Below are 12,253 nucleotides of genomic sequence, written 5' to 3'. Positions count from 1 at the left end.
GTCAGTTTATCCCGCCTTCGGCGCTTCTGATTGGATGTCCAGCTGCTCTTGGAGGCGGGGTTACGTTATGCTGTCTTTGCCCACGATGACAGGTGGAAGAAATGCGAAGGGCTCTACTGGGATTGGACGGGACGCCGCGTCATTCCTGCGCGGCCATTGGCTGCGGCGTGGAGACAGCCGCGCGCCGGGCCCCGCCCCTCTGCCGAGCCTTCGAGCCGTCGCGTGAGCCGAGAGGAGGGCCGCTGCGGACCCCAGCGCCGCCGCCGCCATGAACATCCGCAATGCGCGGGTTCGAATCCCGGGGACCGCTGGCGGGAGGGACGGGGAGGCTTTGAACGGGCCTGGGGCGGGGGAACGGGGCAGGAAGCAGTGGAAAATGTGCATTGCATGGGATGGAGAGGGCCGCGTGCCTTTCTTTCCCCGAGCCAGCCCCTCTGCTGAGCCCTCCCTATGCAACATGGGGGGATTGGGTGTGACTTGGCTGTTTCCAAAGACCCTCTCTCGGGCCAACACCAGGGGCCGACCCCGGGTCTTTGGAAGCCCTCAGCTGCCCCCTGCCCAATATATGGCCTTCTTGCATGAAACTGACCAGCCCAGGGCATGTTCAAGGGGGTCGCAGAAATTGACTCGAAGGGCACCATTAGGATCAACAAAGATTTGGGTGAGGCGTGAGCTTTCGAGGGCAGTTGCTCTTCCTTGGACCCCCCAGCATATGGTTGCCAACTCCAGGGTGGGGGAGATTCCTGGATGATTTGAGCTGGAAGTTGGGGAGGGGGCCTAGTAGGGTGGGCCTTGCAAGCTTTTGTTTGCTTTGGGGCAACTGGTCTGCAGCCATCTGCAGATCAGCTGCGAGTTAGTTTATTTTATATTGATTTCATTCCTCTGGTTTTTAGACCGCCCTTCACTGCGACGTTTCGGGGCTGGGCAAATGGGACGGTAGGACTAGTACAGATAAAATATATATAACAATATGAACAGGAGACATAGTGTCTGAGGAAGAGTCCATGTGCACGAAAGCTCACACCTTGAATACATCGTTGTTGCCTTAAAAGGTGCTGTTGGACGCAAATTTAGAAGGGATGATGAACATCAAACGGATGGGCAGCAACTGAAATTAGGGAACTTCACAAACAGGGTAATAGATTGTGGCCCGCCATGGGTTTGGGGGATCTCCAGGAGGTAGAGAAACTGTCAGAGAGAGGCTACAGGCAGTTCATCAGAAGATTCTTCCAGTTTGGTTCTGAGAGAGCCAGTTTGGTGTAGTGGTGAGGAGTGCAGACTTCTAATCTGGTGAGCCGCGTTTGATTCCTTGCTCCCCCACATGCAACCAGCTGGGTGATCAGGGCTCTCTCAGCCTCACCTGTTGTGGGGAGAGGAAAGGGAAGGCGAATGTCAGCTGCTTTGAGACTCCTTTGGGCAGAGAAAAAGCAGCATGTAAGAATCAATTCCTCCTTCTTTGCGGTAGATTCACTCGCCATAACGTTTTCTGTTAAATCACGTTTTCAAAGGAATGTCCTCAGTGTTCAAACACAAATCTTATTTGTACAGTGATGAATGAGTCTTGAAAATACATGCAGCGTTCTTGCAATAATAGAGTCTTTGGTCTGTATTCGCAAAATCCATATCGTGTTCCGGGGGACTGAGTACAGAGAGCATGAAGGGACCCCCAGCGGTCGTCTTGTACAACTGCCTGCACAATGCAGGAAATTCATAGCTACCTCTCTGGTCCCTCAGTGACTCCTGCTCTGTGCCCAGAAGAAGGGACAGAAACCTCCAGGATCCCTGGGCCAGAAAGCTCCCTCTGGTCCTCAAAGTGGCAACTGGGATTCTCCCAGAGATGTAAGGAAGGGCTAGGAGAGAGGAGCACTGGCTGATCCCCTGCTGCTCTCCCTCTCCCGATTTGCTGAACTTCTCAGACTCTGCATGGCCGCGAGATGGAGGTTAAAAACCTCCAAAGGAAGGACGCCTGTTCTGCTGGGGAAGTGTTCTAACACAATGGTCCCCAACCTTTTTATCACTGGGGACCACTCAACGCCTTTTACTGAGGCCCGGTGGGGGGGGGTAGTTTACTCTTCTACTCTCAACCACTGCCCTAACGCTGTCTGATCGCTATGGTAATGTTTAAACGTCCCTTCAAAATAAGATACAGACACGCCACAACAATGGGCATAAGGAACATTTTATTTTCATGGAAATTTTCACTCGTGACAATGACAAATCAGTGGGAACCCTGAGCTTGTTTCTCTGCAACGAGATGGTCCCATCTGGGAGTGATGGGAGACAAGGACACCCGAAGTGTGTTGTAAAGGGCCGGGGGGGATCAAGTAAAGGGCCGGGGGGGGGGAGAAGGCGTCCTTCGGGGCCCACCTCCAATTAGTCGAAGGACCATATGTGGTCCGCGGCCCACAGGTTGGGGATCGCTATTCTAACAGACTCAGGAAGTCCCTCCTAACGGTTAGATGAAAATTCTTGCATTAATGTTAACAGTGGTTCCGGGGTGACCTTCTGGGGCCTCTGAACAAAACAATCCCACACAGCCCTTTTAAGAGCTGGGGGTGGGACCTTCCAGAGAGGTGATCCAACCGTGGCTTCTCAGCCCGCTCCAACTCTGCTTTTCTTCTCTGTCCCTCCGCCAGCCCGAGGACCTGATGAACATGCAGCACTGTAACCTCCTCTGCTTGCCGGAGAACTACCAGATGAAGTACTACTTCTACCACGGACTCTCCTGGCCACAGGTGACCAACCGTCGTCACACAGATATTTCTGCCTTGCAGGGGTCCCCAACATGGTGCCGTGGCACACACTGACCCCATTCCTGGTGCTTGCCTAGGGTTTTTAAAAGTGGGCGGGGATTTTGCTTAGCAGTGCTGCTGATTGGACATTAGACATTTGATTGGCTGTGCGGATTTTCTTTTAAACATCGCTTTGGCAGCAGCTGCCACCACAAAGCAAGGGTCTTGGAGTGTCCATATGGTGTAGTGCAGGGGTGACCAAACTGTGGACTACAGTTCCCATGAGCCCCTGGCAGTGCTGGCAGGGGCTTATGGGAGTTGTAGTCATGGGCCTCTGGAGGGCAAAAGTTCATCCACCCCTGGTATAGTGATTAAGAGTGTCTGGTTGTGATCTGGATGATCCAGGTTCGAATCCTCGCCCGTATTCCAAAAGCCCGTCGGGGAACCTTGGGCCAGAGTGCCTGCAGTCGAAAGTTCACACCTTGAATAGATCTTTGTTGGTCTTAAATGTGCCACTGGACTCTGATTTTGTTTTATTGGGCTTCTTCAGACCGACACGGCTATCTACTTGAATCCAGCTCAGAAGGTTGCAGTGAAGATAAAATGTGGGAGAGGAGAAGGGTCCTTGGCAAAGGAGAAAGTGGGATATAGAAGAAGGAGAGTTGGTTCTTATATGCCGCTTTTCCCTACCCGAAGGAGGCTCAAAGCGGCTTACAGTCGCCTTCCCATTCCTCTCCCCACAACAGACACCCTGTGGGGTGGGAGAGGCTGAGAGAGCCCTGATATCACTGCCCGGTCAGAACAGTTTTATCAGTGCCATGGAGAGCCCAAGGTCACCCAGCTGGCTGCATGTGGGGGAGTGGGGAATCGAACCCGGCATGCCAGATTAGAAGTCCGCACTCCTAACCACTACACCAAACTGCATGGGTGGCTGGCTCCGCCTCCAGTGGCAGCCATTTGGGTGCCTCCCCCCCACTCTGTGCTGGAATTCCAAAAATGCCACAGGCTTCGTCCTTGCATCTCTTCCTGAACAGGGCTTTAGGGATATCAGGCTGAGTCATTTCCTGAGTTCCTCAAAGAAGCCACGGCGCTCTTTCTGAAACCACAGGTCAGAGGTGCCTGCCCTTCTCCACAGGCCACCTTTGACTTCGGAGTCTCCAGTAGGCAAAGAGGAAGTTGGGCGGATCAGAGCTTTGCTCTCCCCGCAGCCCGCACCTGGGCACTCATCCTGCGGGCCTCTCCCGGTGTTGTTTTGGTCCTGCTGCCTGCGAAGCGACGGGGCAGGTTCTGCAGGTCGCGATGATTCATCGGCAGCCATCCAGACGCTGCTGTGCCTTTTCTTGTAGGGCTCGGTGCCAGCTGACAGACTGGTCCCTGCTCTGGAAAGAGTCAAGGCGGGGGACTGGAGAGGGTGTTTAGCCCCAGCTCTTCAGCTGGCTACAACTGTGAAAGAGGGGCTCACGAAAACGGGGCCTGGGCCGTACCACTTCAGGCTGCAGACAATAATACTGTTGTTTTGTACATAGGCTACAGAAAGCCAGGCCCTTACCTGCATGGCCCATGATAGCCTCATCTCACCAGGTCATGGAAGTTAAGCGGGGTCAGCCCTGGCTAGTATTTGGAAGGGGGGCCAACAAGGAAATCTGGGGTTGCTCTGCGGAGGCAGGCAACGACCAGCCACCTCTGAACCTCTCTTGCCTCCCACATCGATGGCTTTCAATCGCTCTCCGGTCCATCTCTGTGCCGCTAACCGCTTTCTTTCCCGCCTGGCAGCTCTCCTACATAGCAGAGGACGAGAATGGCAAGATCGTGGGCTACGTGCTGGCTAAGATGTGAGTACGCAAAGAGACCCGACTGAGTGGCTTTCGTATTCCCGGGGGACCCTTAGCAATTTCTCTCTCTTATCGGCGGGAATCTCTTGCATGGGAACGGGGTTAGGGGGCATCAGGTTCTGAGAACTTACTGCTGTGGCAAGAAAGGAGAAAACGGTGCCTTGCTGGGAAAGCGATTTTGTGGAGCGGGGAAAAGTACCGAGGAGGACGACGGAGATGAAGAGGTGGTTGGAGCCGCTTCCGTAGGAGGAAGAGCAGGAGACTTTTCCAGTTAGAAAAGAAGACTGCTAAACCTCACAGTTAGAGGCCTGTGGATCCTAAATCCCATAACCTGGTCTCTCTGCCCTGTGGTTGGCCTTCCAGGGTCTCAGGTCAGGGTGTTTCAACCAGAGATGCCGGGGATTGAACCTGGAACCTTCTGCATGCCAAGCAGAGGTTCTGCCACTGAGCCAGGGTCTCAGGCCAAGGTCTTTCCCATCCCCTCCTGCCTGGTCCTTTTAACTGGAGATGCCGGGGATTGAACCTGGGACCTCCTGCCTGCCAAGCAGAGGTTCTGCCACTGAGCCAGGGTCTCAGGCCAAGGTCTTTCCCATCCCCTCCTACCTGGTCCTTCTAGCTGGAGATGCCGGGGATTGAACCTGGGACCCCCTGCATGCCAAGCAGAGGCTCTGCCCCTGAGTCAGGGTCTCAGGCCAAGGTCTTTCCCATCCCCTCCTACCTGGTCCTTCTAGCTTGAGATGCTGCTGGGGATTGAACCTGGGACCTTCTGTAGTTCAAGCAGAGGCTCTGCCACTCAGCCGTGGCCCCTCCCTATGCTGATGGTATTCCAAGACTCCCTGGTTCTCATGTCAAAGTGTGCATGCAGCTGTACACAAAGGTGCTGTGTCCAGGTCTGCTGTTAGTGGTGCTCCACAGACATCAGTGGATTCTGGCCAGCGGTCGCCACGTGCCTGGCATTCTAAGCTTTGTTTTGGAAAAGTTTAGGCTTAAATCATTCAATATATTAAATGGCTTTAGATGTCCAACACTGGGTGCATTCAAGGTATTAATATTTTGCGTTGACTCAGAGGCCTTCCCCTGGGCTGCCGTCCTGACCACAAAATGCTTGAATCTCAGAAGGAGCTACAATCTCCTTCTTTGTCCTAGAGAGGCACTAACCCCTTCAGGATGTGGTTAAAACTATGTGGTTGTTGTTTTTTTTCTTTTTTAACGTGCCGGAGCAAAATATTAAGGAACCCGCTGTTAGCTGTAACGTATTCCTAGCCGACACAGAGTCCACTGTGTGCAGAAATGGTTGGAAGGGACGAATGAATGAAGCAGTTTTTCTTTTTTGCAATTTCTCTTGGAAGGGAGTCTTGGAAAAACACATCTTTTAGAGTCTGCAGGAGAATTCCAAGTCCGACCGTCTATCCGCCTCTTCCACAGCTGGTTATTTTGCCATCAGCCCCTCCTGCTCATTCCTATTTTCTCTCGTGCCAAGAATTTAGCAGCCAACTGGCCTTACACTTTCAGCCATGTGCCAAGAATGTCAGAAGTGCTAGATGAGGCCAGTGGTCAACATCTCCTGTTTTGTAGGCAGGCCAACGGATTGTCCTGTGCTCTGCACGACACTGCTCAGGCCTGATTCAGGATTAGGCACGCCCTTGAGAAAGCCCGGAGATACTCTAATCATAAAGTTGGAAGGGCCCTCCAGGGTCATCTAGTCCAACCCCCTGCAGGATGCATTTCTTTGGGGGTTAATGGGAAAAGAACTTGGGAGGGAAAAAGCCCAGAACTTTGTTGCTATCTATGTTTACAGCAGCAGGATGGTTAGATGTGCCGTAATGCAGGGGTAGTCAACCTGTGGTCCTCCAGATGTCCATGGACTACAATTCCCATGAGCCCCTGCCAGCGGAGCTTCATCAGAATTGTAGTCCATGAACACCTGGAGAGCTGCAGTTTGGCCACCCCGCCAGAGGTGGCCAAATTGACTCCAGATCTTTGACAGAGGCTCATGGGAATTGTAGTCCAGGGACATCTGAAGAGCCTCAGTTTAGCCACCTCTGTGCCTAGGATCTTTGTAGGGAAGCTGGCATTTCTTTATATTTCTGGCTATGCCTGTAACACTGGGTTGCTTGCTAAATTTCTGACACGCGAGCAGTGCTACATCTGCGGTGCAAAACACGACTCAGCTGTGGATTCTGCAACGTGGCCCATTAAGCAGGTTAATATTCTCTCCAGGCACAATCCCTGACCTACCTTGCAGCAGACTCTGGTTCCGATTTATGTTTTGTCGTGGAGCGTCTTCGGGGACGGTCTACCTCTCAGGGTTGTTGGGGAGATAAAATAGAGGAGGGGGAAGCTTACCCATGTCACTCTGGGCTCCTTGGGAGAGGAGGGCAGTATAACAATGTGTTGGGTTCATTTTTCAGGGGTGGGCGTTTGTGGGGCTGAGCTGACCTCTTAACTTCTGCTTTAGGGAAGAAGACCCCGACGACGTCCCCCACGGACACATCACGTCCCTGGTAATGCCTCCTTGGCTCTTTTCCTTTTGTTAGCAGTCCAGCCCCAGGGCGGGTCAAGAGCAGTGGATTGTGGGGGGCTGGAGGTCTTGTCTTAGCATCTAGCCTAGTGGTCCATCCCTTTTTAAGCCTGCGCCACACACGGTGGTGGGCACAGGTACAAAATGGCTGGCACAAGAGGTGGAGTCAGCTGCAAAATGGCTGCCGCAAGAGGTGGAGTCAGCTGCAAAATGGCTGCCACGAGAGGTGGAGTCAGCCGCAAAAATGGCTGCCACAAGAGGTGGAGTCAGCTGTCAAACGGCTGCTGCAGCTTACCTTCCGTCACAGCCTGAGGTTCCTTGTGCCTTGGTGGCAGCTGTGGCCAAAACCTTTGTGGCCAATCCACAGCCCTGCTGGCAGAAGCTCTACATGCCCCTAGCCACTTTCTAAAAATGCTCGGAGGGAGTCAGGAAAGGTGTTAACAGGCATCACAGCACCCTGGGGTGCCACATTGAGGTCGCCTGGTCTAGCCTCTCAGAAGGTGGGATGAGATATCCCGAGGACTGATGAGGTACTGGCACACCAATGCGCACTCTGATTTCCACAAGGATGGTGCAGGGCCGAAGGGGCCCATCCTGGAAGATAGGAAACTCCAGGGGGCTGCAAGTTCAAACACCACGAAAGCTTCCGTTAGCGAGCAAGTCCTGTTTCTGGGTAAGTGACCCACACGGCCCCCTCTCTCCTTTGACCTCGGCTAGGCGGTCAAGCGCTCCCACCGACGCTTGGGCCTGGCTCAGAAGCTGATGGACCAGGCTTCGCGAGCCATGATAGAGAACTTCAGCGCCAAATACGTCTCCTTGCACGTGCGGAAGAGGTGAGCCCCCTCCCTGGGGCAGAGGCAGGCGGGGGGTGGGGAGGTGGGGGGTGGGCAGCCTTCCCAGAACAGAAATGTCCTAATTTCTCCTCTTCTCTTGCAGTAACCGGGCTGCTCTGCACCTATACTCCAACACTCTCAATTTCCAGTAAGTGGCTATTATTTTATTATAATAATTTATATACCACCTTCCCCTAAGGCTCAGGGTGGTTTATGTATAGCAGAAGGATGGGGACCTGGGGTTCAAGGAACCACTTTCTGCCTCTCTGCAAAATCCCTCTGTAGGATTCACAGTCCCCTGTGGCATCAGAAACAAATGGGATATCTCTTCTCTGGTAAAGATATAATTGCATGGGAGTCATGTTTCTGTTATAGCTCCTAAGGAAATGAATTCGGATTTTGCCTAACATGACGTTTTTATGTCACCTGGAAGCAAAGAAGACATGTTGGTGATATTGGGGGGGGGGGGGGGGGACAGGGGATGAACAGTCTGGGAATGGGAAGGTGACTGTAAGCCGCTTTGAGCCTCCTTCAGGTAGGGAAAAGCGGCATATAAGAACAAACTCTTCTTCTTTTTCTTCTTCTTTTGGGCCGAAGCTGATTCTACCATAGAGTTTTTCCGACAAACTAGCTTCTGACATGCCTACATGGCTTCAAGGTGATGTAGCAAGGTCGCATTTATTTAGAATCATAGAGTTGGAAGGGACCCTGCGGAATGCAGGAAATTCACCAATAACTGCCCATCCACAGTGACCTCAATACCATGTCTAGATGAGCCCCCCCCCCTGTATGCCCCAGTGCAGTCACCTGTGGCATTTAACATGGGCTTGGATGGAGATGGCTGCTACAGCATATAGCTTTTTCTTTTATTTCAAATATTAACGTCCCACTTTTCTCCCGGTCGTATATTCCAGGCCATCTTGCATTTAATATATTCCTTTAACAATTCCACGTGAGCAGGCCAAAAACCTAACGATTGAAACTGGAACAAAATTTGACTCCAGCGGCACCTTTAAGACCAACTTGGTTTTATTCAAGGTAGAATCCTAGAGTTGGAAGGGACCTCCTGGGTCATCTAGTCCAACCCCCTGCACGGTGCAGGACACTCCCAACCCTCTCGCTCATCCACTGTCACCTGCCAACCCCTTGAGCCTTCACCGAATCAGCCTCTCTGTCAGATAGCTCTCCAGCCTCTGCTTAAAAATCTCCAAAGATGGAGAGGTGTAAGCTTTCATGTGCTTGTGCACATCTCCAGGTACATAGAACAGGAATTTGCCAGGCCATGCATACAGCTAGAGGGGGAACAGCAAATTAATGTGTGGCATAAGAAAAGGCATTTCACAGATGCAGGGACCAAACTGGCATAAACAGGGTCAGTTTAGGGCTGGCCAAATGTCAGTTCTCCAGAAATCCATGGACTACAATTACCATGAGCCCCTGCAAGCTGAAGGCCACCTCATGTTTGGCAGAAATGCAGCAGGTTCCGTTCCAGAGCAAGCTTCAGGCGAGCCAGCTTAACTGAGCTGCAGTGGCTTTTGAGGGACGTTCGCTTCCCTGTTCCTTCCCTCCCGCAGGATCAGCGAGGTGGAGCCGAAATACTACGCTGATGGGGAAGACGCTTACGCCATGAAGCGGGACTTGACCCAGATGGCAGAGGAGGTGAGGCTGGGCCGGGTAGATGACCTTGGGGACACCTCCTCAGCAGTGGGGAAAATATCCAGACTCATCGCTGGCTCCCAGGGGAATTACATCCGCAATTTAAAGATCTGCAGAGCTTCCACACTAATTGGTTGACCCACCTTTACGTGGCTTTGTTGGAGACAAACCTATGTTGCGTCTGAATTGGACCTGGTGAGAGCAGTCATTGGGATGCCAGCCTCCAGGTGGGGCCTGGGGATCCCCCGGAATTCCAGCTCCTCTCCAGACTGCAGAGATCAGTTCCCCTGGAGAAAAGGGCTGCTTGGGAGGGGGGACTCCGTGGCCTTGGACCCCACTGAGGGTCAGGGATGCCAGCCTCCAGGTGGGGCCTGGGGATCCCCCGGAATTCCAGCTCCTCTCCAGACTGCAGAGATCAGTTCCCCTGGAGGAAAGGGCTGCTTGGGAGGGGGGACTCTGTGGCATTGGACCCCACTGAGGGTCAGGGATGCCAGCCTCCAGGTGGGGCCTGGAGATCCCCTGGAATTCCAGCTCCTCTCCAGACTGCAGAGATCAGTTCCCCTGGAGGAAAGGGCTGCTTGGGAGGGGGGACTCTGTGGCCTTGGACCCCACTGAGGGTCAGTGAATGCTGGCAGGGGCTCATGGGAATTGTGGTCCATGAACATCTGGAGGACCACAGGTTGACTACCCCTGCTATAAATCATTGCCCTTAACTGAATATCTGGCAGAAGAGCACCATTTTGCAGGCCCTTCAGTGAAAGCTCCTGAAGGGCGTGGAGGCCTACTGGGAGCTCATCCCACTGAGCTGGGGCCAGGACTGGAAAGGCCGTGTCCCTGGTGAAGGCCAAGCCTCGGGGGGGCAAGGGCCTTCAGCCCTGGCAGAACGAGCTCCCTGCAACAGGAACCACCTCCTCAATCAAAACAACTCAACGAGCCTTTTCCCCTTTTCCCCTTTTCCCCTTGCAGCTGAGGAGGCAGCTGGAGCTGAAGGAGAAGAGCAAGCATTCCGTGCTGGGCTCCATCGAGAACAAAGGCAGCGACCACAAGGCCAACCATACTGGGGAATGCTGCCGGGACGAGAAATGCCCGGGGGCTGGGGTGGGCAGCGGGCCTGGGGCGGAGGACAGCGGCGACAGCAAGGACGTCAGCGAGGTCAGCGAGGCCACGGAGAGCACAGACGTCAAGGACAGCTCAGAGGCCTCCGACTCCGCCTCCTAGGCCGGGATGCCTGCGTTCCCCAGAGGGGTGGTTGGGTCATGCCGGAGGGATTGGCAATAAAACTTCCAGATCCAGAAGCTCAGTGTGTGCTTGTGTGTGTGTGCGTGAAAGAGCATGTGTGTCACTTCAGCTGGCTTGTGCGTGGAAAGAATGCTCAGGGACTCTCTTGTGTAGGCTCAAAGGTGACTGTAGAAAAAAGCCAGAGATTAGGAGCACCTTCAAATCTTAACAGAATTTGTGGCAAGGGAGGAGCTTTGGGGAGTCAGAAACCAACGGGGGGACATTTAAGCTTTCCGGAACATTAAGTTACCGACCTAAGAGTCTCACAAAATAACGTCAAAGGGAGATTAGAGGAGAGGCAGATGCATTGCAACTGATAATGCAGCTCAAGCCAAGGCATCCTCCAGGACTGAATCGAGATCTTGGTTTCCTGTCTCGTGCCCAGTACTGATTTCTTCTACCTCCCCTCTACACATCCCACCCAAGCCAGCCACACCTGCGAATGTCATTTGTCATCTGAAATCACTCCACAAGACAGGACAGATAGACTCTCCTTCTAAATGTATCTGGAGAAGTGAGCTGGGACTCATGAACACTTCTATCCGAACACAAGTTTTGTTGGTTTTTCAGGCTCTTGCTCTTTTCTACCGCCATCAATTCTGTCGGTCCTTGAGGTGCTCCAGAACTCTTGTTCTTTTCTACTGCTGCAGACAGAGGAAGGGGATAAGCTTGAGGATGTTGACTGTGAAATTCTCTTCTGTTTGTTCTTGCTTTCAGGAGTCATAAACTGGGATGGGATGGGCAGGGGTTGATATAGCTTCCCTCTCCGAAGGAGCCAGCCTGCTCTCGGTGGCCCAGACCAGTGAAATCTCATCAGATCTCAGAAGCTAAGCAGGGATGGCCATGTTGACTCCGTAGGTGGGAGCCCACCAAGGAGGTCCGGGGTTGTTCCGCAGAGGCAGGCAACGGCAGACCACCTCGGTTCATCTCTTGCCTTGACTTGGAGGGCCCAGGTTAGCCCGATCTCTTCTGATCTTGGAAACTGAGCAGTAACATATGGGTAGGAGAGCATCAAGGAAGGCCAGGGTTTCTGTGCAGAGGTAGGCAATGACAAACCACCCTTGTGGTTGACCCAGGCTGGCCTGATCTCATCTGACCTTGGAAACTAAGTAGTGTTGGCCCTGGGTAGCCTGTGGACAGGACAGCATCAAGGAAGGCTAGGGTTGCTGTGCAGAGGCAAGCAAGGGAAAGCGACCTCTGAAGGTCTCCGGCCTTGGGTGTGAACTTGCCACCACTCCCAATTGCCACCAGGGGGAGCCAGAACCCCCTCTCAATCTGCCCCTATTCTCAAACCGTATTCTTCCGGTGTTGCTTATAACTTCATGCGCTTTTAAAATATTTCAGCACTTCCCCAGGAAAAAGAACCCTCAACGCATCTCTCCACATTGGAGAGATCGGTTC

General features: G+C 53.2%; 1 protein-coding gene across 2 annotated transcripts; it reads left to right on the top strand.

The window, feature by feature from the left end:
- The first annotated feature begins 113 nt into the window (after window positions 1-113).
- Window positions 114-10,869, top strand: NAA10 (N-alpha-acetyltransferase 10, NatA catalytic subunit). Of its 2 annotated transcripts, XM_077329690.1 has the most exons (8): window positions 114-289; window positions 2,637-2,735; window positions 4,506-4,564; window positions 7,023-7,068; window positions 7,803-7,918; window positions 8,022-8,066; window positions 9,493-9,577; window positions 10,541-10,869. In XM_077329690.1, exons 1-8 carry the CDS (start codon window positions 269-271, stop codon window positions 10,790-10,792), a joined length of 723 nt encoding a protein of 240 aa, XP_077185805.1. In that variant the 5' UTR covers window positions 114-268; the 3' UTR covers window positions 10,793-10,869. The 2 variants fall into 2 exon arrangements, with proteins under 2 accessions (XP_077185805.1, XP_077185806.1); XM_077329691.1 differs by lacking the exon at window positions 2,637-2,735 and having other exon boundaries at window positions 188-289.
- Window positions 10,870-12,253: the final 1,384 nt, after the last annotated feature.

This window comes from Paroedura picta, chromosome 3 (genome assembly GCF_049243985.1).
Source record: "Paroedura picta isolate Pp20150507F chromosome 3, Ppicta_v3.0, whole genome shotgun sequence".
NCBI classification, from domain to species: Eukaryota; Metazoa; Chordata; class Lepidosauria; order Squamata; family Gekkonidae; genus Paroedura; species Paroedura picta.
This window is presented reverse-complemented; position numbering and strand designations above follow the sequence as displayed.